General features: G+C 42.8%; 2 protein-coding genes across 3 annotated transcripts; both read right to left on the reverse strand.

Annotated features, from left to right (window-relative positions):
- Positions 1-4,219: 4,219 nt before the first annotated feature.
- On the reverse strand, positions 4,220-8,948 carry LOC124273616 (hemagglutinin/amebocyte aggregation factor-like). The gene is made up of 5 exons (XM_046708899.1): positions 8,940-8,948; positions 7,714-7,919; positions 6,743-6,873; positions 4,718-4,841; positions 4,220-4,283 (listed from the first exon to the last, which is right to left on the reverse strand). Exons 1-5 carry the CDS (start codon positions 8,946-8,948, stop codon positions 4,220-4,222), a joined length of 534 nt encoding a protein of 177 aa, XP_046564855.1.
- Positions 8,949-10,082: 1,134 nt separating this feature from the next.
- LOC124273594 (dermatopontin-like) lies at positions 10,083-18,242 on the reverse strand. 2 transcript variants are annotated; one of them, XM_046708877.1, is made up of 5 exons: positions 18,154-18,242; positions 13,533-13,734; positions 11,693-11,824; positions 10,667-10,790; positions 10,083-10,200 (listed from the first exon to the last, which is right to left on the reverse strand). In XM_046708877.1, exons 1-5 carry the CDS (start codon positions 18,169-18,171, stop codon positions 10,137-10,139), a joined length of 540 nt encoding a protein of 179 aa, XP_046564833.1. In that variant the 5' UTR covers positions 18,172-18,242; the 3' UTR covers positions 10,083-10,136. The 2 variants fall into 2 exon arrangements, with proteins under 2 accessions (XP_046564833.1, XP_046564832.1); XM_046708876.1 differs by having other exon boundaries at positions 18,077-18,154.
- Positions 18,243-22,251: the final 4,009 nt, after the last annotated feature.

The raw sequence follows: 22,251 nt of genomic DNA on the forward strand, positions 1-22,251 counted from the left end.
GTTAATTAATACGGAGCGATTAAAAGTTGCCAAGAAGTGGCCTGCTTCACTCTCGCCCGCCAACGAAACCACAGACAGGTTACGTAACTCTGTCGCCATATGAAATCATTCTTCACCTCCATTACCCCTGCCAGCTTCCACTTCAACCTGTGACCGGGTGTAGAAACCTTGTAGTACACAACCCCTAGTGTACAGTACACAACCCCTCATGTACATTATTACCCACTAGGTCAACGTATGGGTAGTTGCACACTAATCTCGTACGTCACACGAGTGTTGACCTGTGTCATAACTTGACCTGATATTCTAACGATTTGATTGGATAACCGATGGCCTCTCAATTCATAACAAACACATGAATTCATTCATTTCTACAACTTAAATGCATTGTGAGAATGTAAACATTGCAAACGTTGCAGTGTCGCTGTTTAATTGTGAGTCGAACTGAGAAAAACATAAACGCAATGTTTCCACCAGGGATGTTAGCCAAATGAAGCAACTGCAAACCAAGAAACTGGGTGCTACGGAATAGTTTACTGTAGGAGGCTGTACGAGGCGATGACAACTGACATGCATCGTGACGTCGGTTACCAAGGCAGTGACGTCATTACAGTGTGACGTCATGCAAATATTGTACTACAGTACAAAACTCTTCCGCAACCTCTTTATTAAACCGGTTTCGGTTTGAAACCAAAAAAATAACAAAAATACGCTATTTTGTCGATTTAATGCATGTAAAACGTTGGTAATAAATAAAATACCACACTCGGTCTCATTACATATGAACTCGTGACACTCGTTTCGTATAATTTGTATGTAATGAGACCTCGTGTAGTATTCTCTATGTACACAACCCCTAGTGTACAGTACACAACCCTGTGCACTTAAAAGAACCCACAAATCCATGGGTTAATTACCAGATGGTGGCCAAATGAATGCGTGGGAACACCTAGTTGCGGGTACAGCAACGTGCAGTAAACCTTGGACAAAGTACTGTGACTATGTGTCCCAGTCCACCCAGCTATGAATGGGTACCTCGTAAGGATGGGAAAGCCACATTAACTTGGTGCGCCTAGTGGCTGCTTGAGTAGTATGATCCCCAGGGAGTTGAGTTTGACATCCAGTGATCGAGGGAAAAAACAAAGCACTTTGAGCATACATGTAGATGGGATGGGCAATAGCGATATATAAATACCCATATAGTAATATAAATACCCATATAATAATAATACCCTAGACAAGGTTGTTGTACCACATTTCAATAACCATCCCCTGAACACATGGTCATTTTCATTATCACACAAGGTCATGCATTACAACAGAATGTCATTCATTATAATACAAGGTTATTCATTATCACACAAGGTCATGCATTACAACAGAATGTCATTCATTATAACACAAGGTTATTCATTATCACACAAGGTCATTCATTACAACACAAGGTCATGCATCACAACACAAGGTCATGCATCACAACACAAGGTCATGCATCACAACACAAGGTCATGCATTACAACACAAGGTTATGCACTATAACACAAGGTCATGCATTACAATGCTAGGACACATGTTGCACGTGCTGTTGGTGATTTGGTGATTTCATACGTCAGGAGTCAGTATCACCTCCACCATCACCTGCCAGAGCATGTTTGGGACATTATGGGTGCCAGAATATGCTAGAAAGATCCTTCTGTTCAGTCTTGATGTAATGGAAGAAGCCCCTATCAAGAGTGGAAAACAATACTCCAGGCCCCTGTTTCTGGGAATAAACTTAAGTTTTTAATCACATTTCAAACTCTTTTTGACAATTTGCAACTGTTGAATTTTTTACTCTACTGCATATTTGAAATAAAAAATCCCCACATAACTTAAGTAATCTATCCACCAAACTCAAATTGTCTCCTGTTTATAGGACTTTAACAGTCCTATGTTTGAGTTTAATATCAATTTCAGTTCAGTCTTGGAAATTCATCTATTAAATTTGAGTAAAAACTGGAACTTAAGTCAAAACTCATGCTTAAGTTGTTTCGAGAAATCGGGGCCAGATACTGATACTCCATAACTGATACTTGAAAATGACTGCACTTATTAATGTCTTAGGATCAATTATGTGTGTGTAGTTTGTCGTGTTTTTCGATTTTTAGATTTGCCATTTATGTATTTCTTGAGGATCACAGTTTAATTTGTGTTTGGATGAATTCCCTGTCTGTGGCTAATGGTTACAATTTGATTTGTGAAAATTGTGGGGGTTGTGATACTTTTTTCAAGTGTATACAATACAGGCAATGTCTCAATTAACCAATATATGTAATATTTAAGTGTGTGTGCGTGCATGTTGGGACTATTGTAATCAATACCATGTACGAAGACATAATTGAAGTACCTTATTTCCTCTAATAAGCGTATTTTTTTCAACGGACCTCCAGACCCGGCGCTTATTAGAGGCCCGGCTCTTGTTAAAATACCCTGTATTTTTAAAAGCGGGGAAGTTATGATTTAAGGGACCATTTCTTATTATATTTATTTTTAGACCAATGGAGAATACATTTGCGAAGAAATGCAAAGGTCTGAGATAGTCGTAAGTTTATGTTAATGTATGGGACTTACGACCATCTTAGCGCTAAGAGAGCTTCGAATCGATTTGAATCTTTTCACCTACGTGCTCGACGATCAGGGTGGAAGGGTGGCCAAGTACTTAAAACGTTCGTTCGCCAAAGACGCGGGTTTGATTCCCTATATGGGTACAATGTATGAACCCCATTGCTGGAGTCCCCCATCGTAATACTGCTGGAATATTGCTAAAAAACGGCGTTAAGCTACTCGCGCTCTACGATCGCTTGTAATCCCACGTTTTACCAGTTGTTCTACCTGTCGCCACAACCGCCTCCGTAGTGTAGTGGTTAGAGCGTCCGCCCGGAGAGCGGAAGGTCGCGGATTCGATCCCCGACCGCGTCATACCCAAAGACGTTAAAAGATGGTACTTGTTGGTCTCTGCCTGGCGCTCGGCATTAATGGTTACAACAAGGACTGGTCGGCTCGGAGTCAGTATAATGTGTCTGATTGCGGTATTCATGCTTCACTGCGGCATGGTATCTCAGTGGACAAGCATTATAAATCCAGCTTAAGTCTGGGCTAGTACAAGCAGCCGCACATACACACACGCGCATGCACGTCGTCATATGAGCAAAATATTCTCAAGCACAACGTAAAACCCAATTTCACCTCACCTCACCTGTCGCCACTTTAACCTCTTTGCTGCTGAACAACAAATTTGTCATCTTTCAACACATACATTGTGTCGAATCTGTAGTCATTTGACCACCTCTTGGGTATAAAAAATCTTTTCGACACATTTAAATCATACATGTAAATTAGTTGCCATAATTTATATTTAATTATCAAGCAAATGACGATGTCAGCATCTACACCGAAACTCATCTATTGCAATAAAGAAGCTGTCTATCCATAAAAGTGTTCCTCTTCATACCAGCTTCTAAATGCCACTTAAAGATATGTACATTAGGTGCACAAGTCTTTAACCCGTGAAGGCCCGGGTTAGAATTGATCTTCAGTAACCCATGCTTGTCGTAAGAGGCGACTAACGGCATCGGGTGGTCAGGCTCGCTGACTTGGTTGACACATGTCATCGTGTCCCAAGTGTGTAGATCGATGCTCATGATGTTGACCACTGGATTGTCTGGTCCAGATTCGATTATTTACAGACCACTGCCATATAGCTGGAATTTTGCCGAGTGCCTCGTCTTGCACATCTTGTCTGTGTTTGCACTGTTCAGATGGCGTTCATTTCATGGTGAGATGTCGACAAGTGTGTTTGATTTATATCAAACTTATTTCCTCATACAGTGGATGGTACAAATCGTCATACTGGACGTGACCCCTGAAGATCCGGGTTAGAATTGATCTTCAGCAACCCATGCTTGTCGTAAAAGGCGACTTACGGTATTGGTGGTCAGGCTCGCTGACTTGGTTGACACATGTCATCGTATCCCAACTGCGTAGATCAATGCCGATGCTGTCGATCACTGGATTGTCTGGTCCAGACTCGATTATTAACTGACCGACGCCATATAGCTGGAATATTGACTAGTGCAGCGTTAAACAACAAACAAACAAAGCATACATCACATACAACAAAACGAAAGTGCACACACACAAGTGCTTTATTGCTTGCGAGAGACATCTACTTCCGGTTTACCTATCCAAGGATTGTTGAGTCATGTGCAACAAGGCCACATATCTCAAACTTGAAACGGCGGTCCCTGAGAACGAGAATTAGAAGTCATTAATGATCACAAATACAACATGGATATCCTCTCACAAAATCAATATGTCGGGGTCAATAGATAATGCATATATTTACACTTTAACCTGAAATATAAGTCGAAGAGTGAGTGAGTAGTGTTTTACGCCGCTTTTGGCAATATTCCAGCAGTATCATGGCGGGGACACCCGAAATGGGCTTTGCACATTGTACACATGTGGGGTCTTCGGCGGGACGATGGACGCTTTAACCACTAAGCTATCCGCCCCTATAAGTCATTGTACCCATGTGGGGTCTTCGGCGGGACGATGGACGCTTTATCCACTCGGCTATCCGCCCCTGTAAGTCATTGTACCCATGTGGGGTCTTCGGCGGGACGATGGACGCTTTATCCACTAGGCTATCCGCCCCTATAAGTCAAGGTGAACTCACTCCTTATGGTTGTCATGGTAGCTGTCAATGCCGCGCATGACTTTACCGCCAGGCACAACGTAGTCCATGTGTTCGTTGAGGTTGTTGACGTAGGGCGTGAAGTAGCAGGACCCAGGGATGTAGCCTACGTTGGAGCATTTGTTAATAATAAAAATAACAACATGACAACACAAATTATAATGAATATATCTGCAATGGGAGAGATAGGGCTCCAAACCACGCTTCTAAGTTTTGTATTATCCAGTTTCACACAAACGAAGGTCCATTTGGACGGCCCAGTTTTGGCTACACAGAAACAAATGCATGGTACAGAACTTCTTCACGCCACACACAGCCTTGAGGCATTTAACCGTGTGGTGTTGCGATTCCCGAAAACACGCCTATCAGTCTAAAGGTCTAAACTCGTTTTATCAATAAAGATTCCAATTTTCAGGCAAGATCATGTTTTGCCAAACAAGGATTCAGGTATTAGAAATACTAGTATATCATTAAAAATAATCATATTACTAATTCTTAAAAAAGGGTTTATTGACTTTTCTTTAACAAAAATCCTTAACAGCATGGAAAACATTATAAAAATCATAAATACCAAAAGACATACATTTATGTATACTCCGTTATCTGTGCAGAAAGTTCGTTCCAGTAATAATTAACAGTTTTTAGTTATCACCTATATGACAAACCCTACTCTTATTTAAATAATTTGTTGCCAAGAAAAGCCTGACGCTGCCACTTTGGTAGCACAAGTTATTCAATGAGCCTAAATTTCTCATTAATTCAAGTATTTGTTCTTTTTGTACCTCACATTTCGAGTTATATTCCTTACATCAAGTACACGCACGCACGCACGCACGCATGCACGCACGCACACACACACCATCGGTTATTGTATCCCCCAGCCGTCCTTGGCCTTGTGCCGATTTCAAGAATAGGTGAAGGTGTCACTGTCATGTGTGAAATAGTAATTATATATAATAAATGGATATTTCTTGTGCGCCGTAGTCCATCCAGAGCATGCCCAAAGCGCTACATATAAAACAGTCGCTAGAGTTAATGAGGAAAATATGACAGTACGTCAAAATGACCATCCTCAATTATTTGAAGAGGAAGGTTTTGAGTCCCGATTTGAATGCTTCTAAGGAAAAAGCATTTTTGATGGGAGAAGGAAGACTGTTACACTGGGTTGGTGCTGCAAATTTGAATGAGCTATGTCCAAAGTGTTTGAGATGAACTTGGGGAACTGAGAGAAGACCTTGATTCTGGGAGCGGAGAGAATGGGTCATAAAGGTAGGAGGGTAACGTTTCTTTTGGCGTTTAGTGTACAAGGGGATGCATTGGCCTGGTTCCATTCCTATCTGAGTACTAGGAGTCAGTCAGTTCTTGTCGCTGAAAGTCAGTCAGTCAACGATCCTAGAGTTTGGTGTACCCCAGGGCTCAGTCCTTGGTCCACTTCTTTTTGTGTTATACACGAACTCCTTGAAGAAGGTCATTGGTAACTTTGATGAGAATCATCACGCATTTGCGGACGACCTCCAATTGATGGATTCCTCCATACCAGAGGCTGTACAGATAGCCAGATCAAGAGTTAGTCAGTGAACGAAGGCAATTACTTCATGGATGAGTTAGCATTGGATCGAGAAGAGACAATGTCTTTTTTGACCACTTGATGAATGCAGCTATCTCACATTCTGTGAAAGATTCAAAGCTGTCCAGACAGATCCTATCATCGGGTGGACATGTTGGACGTCCCTGTGTGTCAGGAAATATTTGGTCAAAGCATTTCCTGATATTTTCAATTTTACTTGAGATGTAGGCTGAAAAATTGGCTGCAAGATCCCTGTCCCTTGTGGGGGATGGTAATGGGGAATTGTTCTTGCCAAGTAGAGAATTAGGGTTGGGCATCTGGGAAGATCATACTTGACTAGTGAACTTATGTAAATAAAGTAGAGTTGGAATGATTAATCTTTATTAAACTTTATGATACATTCTCGAAAAAACCCATTATTGTTAAATACCCACAATTACCTGGTACTTCGCAGCAGTAGAACTTGAAACGACGGTCTTCATGATAGTCGTTACGGACACTACTGATTCCCGCAATGAGGCCATCACGTGCACATTGGAAGGTCAAGGGTTGATCAAATTCATTTTGGTATCTTATGAGATGAAAACAGGCGTTGTTGACAGATTATATAACGGTATTGCGAAAATTCGTATCCACAAAAACTAAAATGTTTTCGTTTTTTATTGAGTAATAGTTCAATCCAACAGTGGAGGCTGATGCACCATTATTGTTTTCTTATGACAGAAGCTTGGAATCAGTCCATTGACCTGCTATCGCGACTTACCTGTCTTTAGTGACTTAACTGTCTATAGTGACTTACCTGTCTATAGGGGCTTACCTGTCTATAGCGACTTACCTGTCTATAGCGACTTATCTGTCTACAGTGTCTTACCTGTGTATTGTGGCTTACTGTCTATCGCGGCTTACCTGTCTAAAACGCTTACCTTCTATAGCGACTTATCTGCTTATAATGGCTTACATGTCTGCAGTGGCTTACCTGTCTGTAGTGGCTTATCTCTCCATAGCAGCTTGCCTTTCTTTTATAACTTACTTGTCTGTAGTGGCTGTCCATGCCTATACTGGCTTACCTGTCAGTAGTGGTCTACCTGTTTGTAATGGCCTGCCTGGAGCGGCTACCAGTGTGTAATGGTATACCGATCTGTATTGGCTTACCTGCCTGCAGTGGCTTCCTGGTCTAAAACGGTTTACCCGTCTGTAGTGGCTTACATGTTTATAGTAGCTTACTTACGTAGTGACTTATATGTCTATTGTGACTTACCTGTCTATAGTGGCTTACGTGTCTGTTGTGGTGTGCCTGTCTGTATTGACTTACCTGTCTGTACTGGGTTACCTGTCGGTAGTGGCTTACCGGTTTATAGTAGCTTACAGATCTACACCGACTAGTTAAGATTGGTGACCTATCAATAGAAGCTTACCTGTCCACTCACAGTTGATCATCTTGGCATCGTGGTGGGGCGGGGCCCTACAGGAGAACTCCCACACTCTGTCTTGATGATAGTTGTCATGGCTACTGACGACGTGGATCAGTGAGGTTTCAGCTGGGCAGGTGAAGGTGAATGGTTCGTCGAACTGGTTTATCCAGGCTGTCACGTGACAGACCAGAACACAGAGAACAAGCTGGAGTAAAGATTAGTTTATTTTAACGTTTATGCATGTCATTATGCAAGGTATAATACCTCTGACACTATTCACACAACTCGAGGCTTAATAGCGTACAAAGGGTCCGACAGACACTACCAGGGGAAGGCGATGAAGTCAGGCTGACACTTGTCCAGCAGGTGGCCTGGATTGACTGGACAGTGTCTGTCTGTCCCTCCCTGCGTGCCGGCTACTCCGCTGTCTCTCGTCTTCCCCTAAAGGTTGATAAACGACTAACAATCTGTTTTGGTCGGCAATTCCCATGGACATAATCTGCTGGTCATTGGTCACGATCTTGACATATGTCTGACACGTGCACACGACAACTAGTGTGACACATAACACAACACACGTCGTTAATAGTGTCAGCCATTATTTCAGTTATTGTCTACAGACATCACCTAGTGATCAAAAATGGTTCACAATCCTTTTGAGATTATTCGACAATGCTTCAGCCACATTAGTTGACCTGAATGGTCCTTGGGTAGTCATCAGAGACGGTACAAACCATGGGGTACAAACAGTCACACTCTGTGAGGTGAGGTGAAATTGGGTTTAACGTCGTGCCTGAAAATATTTCGCTCATATGACGACGTGCATACGTGTGTATGTGTATGTGCGGCTGCTTGTACTAGCCCAGACTGAAGCTGGTTTTATAGTGCTAGGCCACTGAGATACCATGCCGCAGTGAAGCATGAATACCCCACTCAGACACATTATACTGACTCCGAGCCGACCAGTCCTTGATGTACCCATTAATGCCGAGCACCAGGCATGGACCAACAAGTACCATGTTTTAACGTCTTTTGGTATGACGCGTCCGGGGAACGAACCCGCGACCTTCCGCTCTCCGGGCGGACGCTCTAACCACTGCACCACGGAGGCGGTCGTCACACCTTGTGTCTGCCAGTGGCAAATTTTCTCAGATGAGTGTTAATTAAATTGATTATGTGAGAGAGTTTTATAGTTTAGAAGCACGTATAATTTCACGTGAGTTACCATAGCCATCTGGCTATTTGCGGATGCTGACGACCAGTGGAACTAAATTTGCGAGACACAAAAATAAAACCGACCTTCATAAACAAATCCACTGTGCCTTTTGACACGATGTATTAGGTCTGAGTAAAAAGCAGCTGTTAGTGCCAGAGTTCGTGATTGTGTCAGACTGATATGACGTTTGGCAACAATGCGCCATTACATAAAACATATGTGTATTTTACTCAAGTAGGCTTAAAATCGTATTAGTAAATGTAGGTTGGTGTTTGAATTCCATACGTTTCGTCTTAAGTATATTAAAGTGCTAGTTTGCAACCTTGGGACAAAAACTATTCTATCATGACCTCCCTGACAAGTCGGGATTCTCCAAGTCGCGATCATAACCAGCCAAAACAACTGACACAGACATCTTATGGGGATGTTCCAAGAGTCGAAACGAAAGAGGATCCAAATTTAACCAGACCAAAATAATTGTCTGGTTCGAGTCTCATATGAGAGATGGAAAGGAATGAGAGGAAATCTGTAGGGGCACGGCGTTGACACAGCAATCAAAGCTGTCACTTCAGATGGGGGTCCCAGGTATTCTAAAGAGAGAGAGAGAGAGAGAGAGAGAGAGAGAGAGAGAGAGAGAGAGAGAGAGAGAGAGAGAGAGAGAGAGAGAGAGAGAGAGAGAGAGAGAGAGAGAGAGAGAGAGAGAGAGAGAGAGAGAGAGAGAGAGAGAGAGAGAGTTGTTCGTCAGGTAGAGGGCGCGAGAGTCGATTTAATGCAATGTTGCATTAATTAGTTCGAACTTTCCCATTTAATATTGTAATCTTAATACGTATAATAAGGAATAAATTATATGGTAGCTTCCCTGAGGGCTGATAGTATTATTGAGAGATATGCATCATGTATGTTTAGAGAAGTGCGGTGTGACATTGTGTCATTTAAATGCCCACCACAATACGACATACAGCTGAGACGTAAGGCTGCTGAAGCTCAACTTGGTTATCTGTCCCTTTGGTAGGTAGAGCTGGTCTGGCTCATGGACTGTAATGGAAGCAAGAGAACCTGAGAACCTGCGAGTCAGAAGCTTGTGGGTGGTGTACTGGAGTCAAATGCAGATTCTTTCTCTGTTTGGTATTAGACATACAACAAAGCGGGTGCACGCACACACGCGTCTAGTTTTATTGCTTGCTAGAGTCATCTACATCCGGGTAACTAAACTTGTGTCCCCGTGTCATGCGCAACAAGGTCACAGATCTCGAACTTGAAACGGCGGTCCCTGAGAATGAGATAATTGCATAGAGGTCTTAAATGTTTACACAATTATAAACTTTTACAACCAACAATTCAATAGTTTCCTAGGTTATTGTAACAGTCTCTCATATCACATGAACATACAAGGTGAGATAATGATTGACGTTATATCGCCATCTCATGTTGTAAGGAAGAGTCACAAAGCAATGTCCCATCTCAACGGCAAAAAATAAGAACAATTCAAAATGGCAAATATTCAGAGAAGCACCTGTAAAATATCACTGCCTTATTGAAGTATAAGAGTCAACGTGTTAGTAGGGCTCGGCGTCACTTTCAGCAACATCATGGACGGGACCAGGCTCCAGAAACGGGCTCCAAACATAGTGTCCACAAAAACGAATCGAATCATGGCATTCGGCGATAGCTTAACGACTTGGCTACACAAATACAACAAAATTCATATGTCGGTATATATATCAAAGACAGCTCACTCTTCCTTGTTCTCGTGGTAGCTGTCGATGCCGCGCATGACCTTCCCAGAAGGCACAACGTAGTCCATGTGTTCGTCGAAGTTGTTGACGTAGGGCGTGAAGTAGCAGGACCCAGTTATGTACCCTGCGTTGGACCATTTGATAATAATAACAACATGAACAACAAAAAATATGAAAAAGATTATTTGCTCCAAGATTAGGGCTCCAAGGCACGCATTCAAACAGAAATTCCTCATTATTTTATTTCACTAACCATTGAGGTATTTATACGTCTGGTGTTCTTACAAAACTTCCGATTTCGGAACAGGCTCGCGTATCAGTCCGTTAGCTATGCAGAATGTTTGTTTTAGAAATATTCAAGGGTTTTTAATTTATCACCCATATACAAACCAAACTCTAAGTTAAACAATGTTAAAATGTTGTGAAGGAAAGCCTCACGTTGCCACCTTGGTACCACAAATTATTCTTTCAACGTACATTTCTCATTAATTATTTGTTCATTCTTTTCTGAAATTTCGAGTTTTTCCCGTTACATCGAGTACATGTATATCCTAATTGGTTATTGTATCCCCCTTCAGTCCTTGGCCATGCGCCAATTTCAAAAGTAGGTCAAGGTGTCATTGTCATGTGAGTGAGTGAGTTTAGTTTTTCGCCGCACTCAGCAATATTCAAACTATATGTAAATAATTGAGTCTCGATCAGACAATCCAGTGATCAACAGTATAAGCATCGATCGACACAATTGGCATACGATGACATGCGTCAACCATATCAGCGAGCCTGACCACTCGATCCCGTTAGTCGCCACTTACGACGAGCATGGGTTGCTGAAGATCATTTCTAACCCGGATATTCACGGGTTCATTGACATGTGTGAAATTAGTTTCATTGTACAAATGTAGTAGTGTAACTAGGGAGACCATTCACACCTGACTGGTGCTCTTATCCATATAAAGTGGAGATGAAATGTCCAATCTTCATCAAACCTCGTGGAACAAAGATTTAATTGTTAAACGTTCACATTACCTGGTACTTCGCAGCAGTAGAACTTGAAACGACGATCCTCATATTTGTTTTCATGGTAACTACTGATTCCCGCAATGATACCATCACGTGCACATTGGAAGGTCAAGGGTCGATCAAATTCATTTTCGTATCCTGTGAGATTAAAACAGGTGGTTTTGAAAGATTAGATATCGGCATTTTGAAAGTCCGTTCTTCGTATCCTCAGTAACGTAGAAAATGACATTTTCGTTTTTATTTAACGGTAATTCAATTTAGCAGTGTTATTTATGTACAGTTTTGCTTTCCACATACATAAAGAAGGGTGTTTTCCAAATGATCAATTTTCTTTTACAAAAGATGTTGTTTTGGTTTCTTTTCGGCGTGGAATGAAAACAGCAGATCTTGCGTTGGGGGAGGCCATTGGACCGTTCCTGCTTTCTTCTGACAGAGGCTTTGAATAAGTCTGTGGTTTGTCTCTTCCTCGCTTGTAGATTACTACAACCTGTCTAGAGTGACCTATCTATAGGTCTGTACCTGTCTGTAGTGGCTTACCTGTCTGTAGTGGCTTACCTGTCTGTAGTGACTTACCTGTCTATAATGGCTTACCTGTCTGTAGTGGCTTACCTGTCCGTAATGGCCTAACATTCTGTAATGGCCTACCTGTCTGTAGTGGCTTACCTGTCCGTAATGGCCTAACATTCTGTAATGGCCTACCTGTCTGTAGTGGCTTACCTGTCCGTAATGGCCTAACATTCTGTAATGGCCTACCTGCCTGTAGTGGCTTACCTGCCTGTAGTGGCTTACCAGAGGCTTTGAATAAGTCTGTGGTTTGTCTCTTCCTCGCTTGTAGATTACTACAACCTGTCTAGAGTGACCTATCTATAGGTCTGTACCTGTCTGTAGTGCCTTACGTGTCTGTAGTGGCTTACCATTCTGTAGTGCTTACCTGTCTGTAGTGGCTTACCTGTCTGTAATGGCCTACCTGCCTGTAGTGTCTTACCATTCTGTAGTGCCTTACGTGTCTGTAGTGGCTTACCATTCTGTAGTGCTTACCTGTCTGTAGTGGCTTACCTGTCTATATTGGCTTACATGCCTATACTGGCTTACCTGTATGTAGTGGCTTACGTGTCTGTAGTGGCTTACCGATCTGTATTGGCTTACCTGTCTTTTGGCTTACCTGTCTGTATTGGCTTACCTGTCTATTGGCTTACCTGTCTGTATTGGCTTACCTGTCTTTAGTGACTTACCAGTCTGTAGTGGACTACCTGTCTGTATTGGCTTACCTGTCTGTATTGCCTTACCTGTCTGTATTGGCTTATCTGTCTGTATTGGCTTACCTGCCTGTAGTCAATTACTAATCTGTACTGTCTTACCTGTCTGTAGTCAATTACCAATCTGTACCGTCTGTCTGTAGTGGCTGACCCGCCTATACCAGCTTGTCTGTAGTGGTTTATCATTCTGTAGTGGCTTACCGGTCTGATGTGGCGTGTCTGTCTGTATTGGCTTACCAATCTCTTGTGGCTTACCTGTCTGTATTGGCTTACCAGTCTCTTGTGGCTTACCTGTCTGTAGTGGCTTACCTGTCTGTGGTCAATTACTAATATGTACTGTCTTACCTGTCTGTAGTCAATTACCAATCTGTACCGTCTGTCTGTAGTGGCTGACCCGCCTATACCGGCTTGTCTGTAGTGGCTTATCATTCTGTAGTGGCTTACCGGTCTCTTCTGGCTTACATGTCTGTATTGGGTTACCAGTCTGTATTGGCTTACCTGTCGGTAGAGGTTTACCGGTTTATAGTAGCTTACAGGTCTACACAGATCTCTGACTTGTTATGATAGGTTAACTGGCAATAGAACCTTACCTGTCCACTCACAGTTGGTCATCTTTGCATCGCTGTGGGGCGGGGCTCTACAGGAGAACTCCCACACTCTGTCTTCAAAGCGGTTGTCATGGCTACTGACGACGTGGACCAGTGAGGTTTCAGCTGGGCAGGTGAAGGTGAATTCTTGATCAAACTGGTTTATCCAGGCTGTCACGTGACAGACCAGAACACAGAGAACCAGCTGGAGGAAAGGGTATATCTTTTTTAAGGTTGCTTTTCTTAAAATATAAATACTGCGTTAACACAACATACAAGTTCTCAATAGTAACAGCAGTTAGTAAGGTCATCCTGCCCAGACACACGTGTCAATAGTGTCAGCAGTTAGCAACACACCAGTTATCAATACTGTCAGTTGTTAGTAAGGTCATCCTGCCCAGACACACGTGTCAATAGTGTCAGCAGTTAGCAACACACCAGTTATCAATACTGTCAGTTGTTAGTAAGGTCATCCTGCCCAGACACACGTGTCAATAGTGTCAGCTGTTAGCAACACACCAGTTATCAATACTGTCAGTTGTTAGTAAGGTCATCATGCCAGGACACACGTGTCAATAGTGTCAGCTGTTAGCAACACACCAGTTGTCAATAGTGTCAGCGGTTAGTAAGGTCATCATGCTCAGACACAACACACCCGTTATCAATAGTGTCAGCTGTTAGTAAGGTCATCATGCTCAGACACAACACACCCGTTGTCAATAGTGTCAGCTGTTAGTAAGGTCATCATGCTCAGACACAACACACCAGTTATCAATAGTGTCAGCTGTTAGTAAGGTCATCATGCTAATACACAACACGCCAGTTATCAATAGTGTCAGCTGTTAGTAAGGTCATCATGCCCAGACACAACACACCAGTTATCAATAGTGTCAGCTGTTAGTAAGGTCATCATGCTCAGACACAACACACCCGTTGTCATAGTGTCAGCTGTTAGTAAGGTCATCATGTCCAGACACAACACACCAGTTGTCAATAGTGTCAGCTGTTAGTAAGGTCATCATGCCCAGACACAACACACCAGTTATCAATAGTGTCAGCTGTTAGTAAGGTCATCATGCCCAGACACAACACACCCGTTGTCATAGTGTCAGCTGTTAGTAAGGTCATCATGTCCAGACACAACACACCCGTTGTCAATAGTGTCAGCTGTTAGTAAGGTCATCATGCTCAGACACAACACACCAGTTATCAATAGTGTCAGCTGTTAGTAAGGTCATCATGCTCAGACACAACACACCAGTTGTCAATAGTGTCAGCGGTTAGTAAGGTCATCATGCTAATACACAACACACCAGTTATCAATAGTGTCAGCTGTTAGTAAGGTCATCATGCTCAGACACAACACACCCGTTGTCATAGTGTCAGCTGTTAGTAAGGTCATCATGCTCAGACACAACACACCAGTTGTCAATAGTGTCAGCTGTTAGTAAGGTCATCATGCTCAGACACAACACACCAGTTATCAATAGTGTCAGCGGTTAGTAAGGTCATCATGCTCAGACACAACACACCAGTTGTCAATAGTGTCAGCGGTTAGTAAGGTCATCATGCTCAGACACAACACACCCGTTGTCAATAGTGTCAGCTGTTAGTAAGGTCATCATGCCCAGACTCAACACACCAGTTGTCATAGTGTCAGCTGTTAGTAAGGTCATCATGTCCAGACACAACACACCAGTTGTCAATAGTGTCAGCGGTTAGTAAGGTCATCATGCTCAGACACAACACACCAGTTGTCAATAGTGTCAGCTGTTAGTAAGGTCATCATGCTCAGACACAACACACCAGTTATCAATAGTGTCAGCTGTTAGTAAGGTCATCATGCTAATACACAACACACCCGTTGTCATAGTGTCAGCTGTTAGTAAGGTCATCATGTCCAGACACAACACACCAGTTGTCAATAGTGTCAGCAGTTAGTAAGGTCATCATGCTCAGACACAACACACCCGTTGTCAATAGTGTCAGCTGTTAGTAAGGTCATCATGCTCAGACACATCACACAAGTTATCAATAGTGTCAGCTGTTAGTAAGGTCATCATGCCCAGACACAACACACCAGTTATCAATAGTGTCAGCTGTTAGTAAGGTCATCATGCCCAGACACAACACACCAGTTGTCAATAGTGTCAGCAGTTAGTAAGATCATCATGCCCAGACACAGCACACCAGTTATCAATAGTGTCAGCTGTTAGTAAGGTCATCATGCTCAGACACAACACACCAGTTATCAATAGTGTCAGCAGTTAGTAAGATCATCATGCCCAGACACAACACACCAGTTATTAATAGTGTCAGCAGTTAGTAAGATCATCATGCCCAGACACAACACACCAGTTATCAATAGCGTCAGCGGTAAGTGAGGTCATCATGCTAATACACAACACACCAGTTATCAATAGTGTCAGCGGTTAGTAAGGTCATCATGCTAATACACAACACACCAGTTATCAATAGTGTCAGCAGTTAGTAAGGTCATCATGCTAATACACAACACACCAGTTATCAATAGTGTCAGCAGTTAGTAAGATCATCATGCTCAGACACAACACACCAGTTGTCAATAGTGTCAGCAGTTAGTAAGATCATCATGCCCAGACACAACACACCAGTTATTAATAGTGTCAGCAGTTAGTAAGATCATCATGCCCAGACACAACACACCAGTTATCAATAGTGTCAGCGGTAAGTGAGGTCATCATGCCCAGACACAACACACCCGTTGTCAATAGTGTCAGCTGTTAGTAAGGTCATCATGCTCAGACACAACACACCAGTTATCAATAGTGTCAGCAGTTAGTAAGATCATCATGCCCAGACACAACACACCAGTTATTAATAGTGTCAGCAGTTAGTAAGATCATCATGCCCAGACACAACACACCAGTTATCAATAGTGTCAGCTGTTAGTAAGGTCATCATGCTCAGACACAACACACCAGTTATCAATAGTGTCAGCAGTTAGTAAGATCATCATGCCCAGACACAACACACCAGTTATTAATAGTGTCAGCAGTTAGTAAGATCATCATGCCCAGACACAACACACCAGTTATCAATAGCGTCAGCGGTAAGTGAGGTCATCATGCTAATACACAACACACCAGTTATCAATAGTGTCAGCGGTTAGTAAGGTCATCATGCTAATACACAACACACCAGTTATCAATAGTGTCAGCAGTTAGTAAGGTCATCATGCTAATACACAACACACCAGTTATCAATAGTGTCAGCAGTTAGTAAGGTCATCATGCTCAGACACAACACACCAGTTGTCAATAGTGTCAGCAGTTAGTAAGATCATCATGCCCAGACACAACACACCAGTTATTAATAGTGTCAGCTGTTAGTAAGATCATCATGCCCAGACACAACACACCAGTTATCAATAGCGTCAGCGGTAAGTGAGGTCATCATGCCCAGACACAACACACCCGTTGTCAATAGTGTCAGCTGTTAGTAAGGTCATCATGCCCAGACACAACACACCCGTTGTCAATAGTGTCAGCTGTTAGTAAGGTCATCATGCCCAGACACAACACACCAGTTGTCAATAGTGTCAGCGGTTAGTAAGGTCATCATGCCCAGACACAACACACCAGTTGTCAATAGTGTCAGCTGTTAGTAAGGTCATCATGTCCAGACACAACACACCCGTTGTCAATAGTGTCAGCTGTTAGTAAGGTCATCATGCTCAGACACAACACACCCGTTGTCAATAGTGTCAGCAGTTAGTAAGGTCATCATGCTCAGACACAACACACCAGTTGTCAATAGTGTCAGCTGTTAGTAAGGTCATCATGCTCAGACACAACACACCAGTTATCAATAGTGTCAGCAGTTAGTAAGGTCATCATGCTCAGACACAACACACCAGTTGTCAATAGTGTCAGCTGTTAGTAAGGTCATCATGCTCAGACACAACACACCAGTTGTCAATAGTGTCAGCTGTTAGTAAAGTCATCATGCCCAGACACAACACACCAGTTGTCAATAGTGTTGGCAGTTAGTAAGGTCATCATGCCCAGACACAACACACAAGTTGTCAATAGTGTCAGCAGTTAGCAACACACCTCTGGCACTCTTCAAACAACACGCGGTTGGTCAATACCCGTCCCTCCTTGTCCATGTCCATTCTGCACTGGTCTGTCAGCGTCTTCTACCTACAACTAAACACCAAGACATCTCTCCTCTTCTCAAGCAACTCCATTGGCTACCAATTTCCAACAGAATCAAGTTCAAAATCCTATTCCACACTTTCCAATGCCTCCAGACAGACTCTGTTCCTTCTTATCTCAAAGCCCTTGTTCAGCCTCACTCACCAGACAAGGACCTTCTCCAAAAGCCTCACTGTAAAACAGCTATGGGTGATCAGATGCACAGCAGCATCTATGTGGAAGGCTCTTCCAGACCACATCAAGTATTCAGAAACGCCATCAACATTTCGGACAAATTTAAAACCCATTTCTTCAAAACTTCCCATAACTGTTAAAACAAGAGGCACTGTGTATGTGCTGTGTACATACTGTGAATATGTGAAAGTCCATAGGTAGTCCTCAGAGACATGTAACTAACTTTGCGATACATAATAACAAAAACCGACCTTCCTCAACGATTCCATTGCTCCGTTTTAACACGATGTATTCCGTCTGAGTAAATAACAGCTGTGACTGCCACAGATTGAGATTGTATCTGACTGATAAAGTGGTTGGGCCATTATAAATAACACAATGTCATGTGTATTATAAGTATGTAGACTTGAAATCCTATCAGTAAATGTAGGGTTGAGTTTTAATTCCATACGTTTTTTCCCAGAAGTTATTACAGTGTTAGTTTGAAACCTAAGGGTACACAAGGATATCGTTGCGTAACCAGCCAAAATCCGTTGACTGGTGGTATGGAAACGAAAGAGACCAAATAAGCGGAAATTGAAAGGTATTTGCATGTCTTTGACCGTTTGGGCAGTGTGGTAGCCTAGTGGTTAAAGCGTTCGCTCGTCACGCTGAAGACCCGGGTTCGAATCCCCACATGGGTACAATGCGTGGAGACCATTTCTGGTGTCCCCTGCCTTGATATTGCTGGAATATCTAAACGCGGTGTAAAACCATACTCACTCACTCTTTGAATGTTGAACGGGACAGATGGCCAAGCAGTCAAAGCCGTCACTTGAGAGATCTCCGAATGTGGTAAACCTTTTCACATTTTCTCCCACGATGACCAGGCATTTTATACTATAAATTTGTCATTGATGCTGTAGAATGCTGGATTCCATTTGGTCAACAACGATTAAATTCTGGTACCTATCGTACATCTAGACCCGTGAATATCCGGGTTTGAATTGACCTTCAGTAAGCCATGTTTGTCGTAAGAGGCGACTAACGGGATCGGGTGGTCAGGTTCGCTGACTGGGTTGACACATGTCATCGGTTCCAAGTGCGTCGATGTACATGCTGTTGATCACTGGATTGTCTGGTCCATACTCGAAAGACCGCCGCTATATAGCTGGAATACTACTGAGTGCGTCGTAAAACTAAACTCACTCACTCGTCCATCTGATGCCGAAACATTAACATAGTATTTCTAATGCATCCATGCATATAACAATAGCCGTTATAACTGCATACCGGATACGGGAATATAACCAAATGTGTTTGTCATTCACTGGAACATGGCACAAGCTTTGGGTCATAGCAGCTGCTCAAAATGATCATCCGACATATACCATGGCTCGTCTTCAACAAACGGTAGTATTCAGCCATACATCACAGTATTTTCGGTTGTCAACACCCAACACATCACGTGCTGGCTAACGCCGTCGGTTCCAAATGAATTTCCGTGCTTCAATACTCAATAACACCCGGAAATTGGCCAGCACGCGCTGTTTATCGACATTGTAAACACAGAAGTAAACCAAAAGGTCCACGCGCATTTTTCTGCCTGCACTCATTGGCATCGAGTACGGGTTCAGCAGTGAAAGTGTCATCGGCCGGCCGTTTTTTAACCAATCAGATTAAAGAACACAGTGACTTTTGGTTTACAATGTGGGAATAGAACTCCCAGCAAATGAGCAAAAGATGAATCGATGTGATGCAAAAATAGATCATGTACGTGCTTGTCATATCTGTTCTGTTTTGGCAATGAAACTACTTGTCATTAACGAGTCATGCGGAAAAAGAACAAGACCAAAAATTCTTATGCACTTGCCCTTTATCCCCTGGATGCAAGGGACATATATGTCCCTTCTCTTCAACCTTCGCTTAGAAATCGAATAAAATAACAAATACATCAGACACTGAATTCTGCGGGAAATTTCCTGTTTCATCCACTAATATTTTTAAAATGTTATAAAAATGACCTTTCGAATGCTGCCACCTGTGAAGAGCCACCTCCTCGTGGTGGGTGCTGGGTAACGCTAGTAGCTCTTGCCCCGTGGGGATCCGGGTAGAACATGTCCACAGCACCCCATTGCTGGTCGTAATGGCGACCCCTGTGTCGGTGGAAGACGGGATTCTGGTGGTTGAGGGCAACAGGAGCCTGGAACCGTGTTCCTTTTGCCCAACGCATCACTTTGGCCCAGACTTCACCTGGACGGGTGGTAGAATGGGCCCGATTCTATCAATTGGCTGGTCACGCCAAGCCCTGTGCATGGGGAAAATATTTGCACATAAAGCTTATTATTGGGTCTTGGTCTTTTGGATTTCCAATGTATAAGTTATTGATAATATTAAATTGCCTAAAGTCCTTTTCCAGAAGGCGGTGGCTAATGGGCCAATCTGGTGAGGTTGACCTCCAAATTCAATATGTGTCCAATTACTTGTCATAGGCAGAACCAGCCTGACATTTAATTTGGTATGCACAATTAACCAAAATTTCCTTCGGGATAATAAAGTATCTTATCTTATCAAAAATAGCTATTTATGTCGTATTTACTGGAGTACACCAACCCTGTATCCCTGGTGTTTGCATGATGGATGTCCGATGCAGTTAAATACCGACCTTGTTGACACTCCATGGCGGGTGGGGAGCAGCATTGACGAACAATCTTTATTCAACATAGCTCTCTCACCCACTGGTTCAAAACTTAGACATTTAGAAACCTGTTCTGATGAAGACGTTACAAATTTTCATTCCTGGGGTCGATTCCTCGTAATTTGAGCTAAAAAATTCATTGATATTGAGGAGAGGTGAAGAATTTCACCCGGCTCCGTTCTGGCTCCCTGCTTGTAGAATGTGTCCGGAAACAACAATCCACCAGTTTGTTAATCCTCCGTAAGGAAACGTTGTGTTCCTCATAATAAGAAGTTGAAATCCATAAAACTCTCTTCCTTATGTGTATTACTTCTAAATGCCATGCTTGATAAATTGTATTATATTTAAGACAGAGGCTTGGACGACTGGAGATTAAGGGAGGGAGGTTTTTTTTAGTTATGTCGAGTTGGCAGAAAGACAGTGTAAAATACACTCTTCAAAAAATGAAACGCATAAGCCAAACTTAGAAGAATTTATTGCGTTAGTCATTTATTTCATGTAATTTCAAAGGTAAAAAGGTGAAAATTCCAACGTCTGTAGACAAAGAGCTCGCCAACACAACAGCAGCCTGTATTGTTGTGTTTCTGTTTACTTGAGTCCACAAGATGACGTCAAAGTCAGTACTTTGTATGGTCACCATTGGCAGCAATTACTGCTCGGTACCGTCTCTGCACAGACTGGATAAGTCGACGAAGTCGATATTGCGGAATTCTTCCCCTCTCTCCCTGCAATGCAATGGCTAATTGTGGAAGTGTCTGGGGCGTATTTTGACGTTGACGTACACGTTGATCGAGTTCATCCCATAGTTGTTCTGTTTGGTTTTGATCTGGTGATGGGGAAGGCCATTGCAAGACATTTCCGTTAGAACTGGCAAGGTAGCAGATCGTGACGCGTGCTGTCTGAGAAGTAGCGTTGTCATGCTGGAACAACTCCCTCTGTTGGTCCATAATCGGAAGCATGTGACGTAGAAGGACTTCGTTGATGTACAGATTTGCTGTCAAATTCCTTGAACCACCACTAAATCAGATCATTATGTGCTGGATATCGCACCCCACACTCTCTCCACCGAATCTGTCGACCTGTCGAATGCAATTAGGGGCGAAACGTTCATTTCTCCGACGGTAAACACGCTGTCCTCAGACTCGACGGTGAAGAAGAAAGCGTAATTCATCAGTCAACCAGACTCGCCTCCAGTTTCTAAGGTTCCAGACTCTACGACTCCACTGTAAGCGATTGGAAGTCTCTCAAAACAGGGATGACAACTGGCCTTCTTGGTCGAATCCCCACTTCATGCAATAGATTCCTGACAATTTGGTCGGAAATACTTCTCAAACCTGAGATGCGTTGTGCAGTCTTCACGCCTTTGGCAAGACGATGACGCAAGTGAGCAACCCGGATGTAGCGGTCCTGGGCTTGGGCGATATTGGACGGAATTGGTCTGCAGGAAACGATCCCAAAGGCGAGATACGGTGCTCTGATGAACGTTGAAATGTTATGATTTTAACACTGATGCCTTCCTTGTTATAGTCGGAGTTAGACAGGGATGCAGACTGTCTCCAACACAGTTTACAATATACATAAACAACTTGGCCGTCGATATAATTATAATGTATGTGTTGTACTCAAACCAGTTTCTATATTGCTGAGTGCGGCGTAAACCTTAACTCACTCA

Source organism: Haliotis rubra, unplaced genomic scaffold (genome assembly GCF_003918875.1).
Source record: "Haliotis rubra isolate DU_JTF1 unplaced genomic scaffold, ASM391887v1 Scf182, whole genome shotgun sequence".
NCBI classification, from domain to species: Eukaryota; Metazoa; Mollusca; class Gastropoda; order Lepetellida; family Haliotidae; genus Haliotis; species Haliotis rubra.

Coding starts and splice junctions, on each gene's coding strand:
- LOC124273594 (XM_046708876.1), bottom strand. CDS start 18,097: ATGGACTTTCACATATTCACA. Junction 13,735..18,076: donor TGGACTTTCACATATTCACA/GTATGTACACAG, acceptor CCTTTCCTCCAG/CTGGTTCTCTGTGTTCTGGT. Junction 11,825..13,532: donor GACCAACTGTGAGTGGACAG/GTAAGGTTCTAT, acceptor TTAATCTCACAG/GATACGAAAATGAATTTGAT.
- LOC124273616 (XM_046708899.1), bottom strand. Junction 6,874..7,713: donor AACTGTGAGTGGACAGGTAA/GCTTCTATTGAT, acceptor TCATCTCATAAG/ATACCAAAATGAATTTGATC. Junction 4,284..4,717: donor TACCATGACAACCATAAGGA/GTGAGTTCACCT, acceptor TCTCGTTCTCAG/GGACCGCCGTTTCAAGTTTG.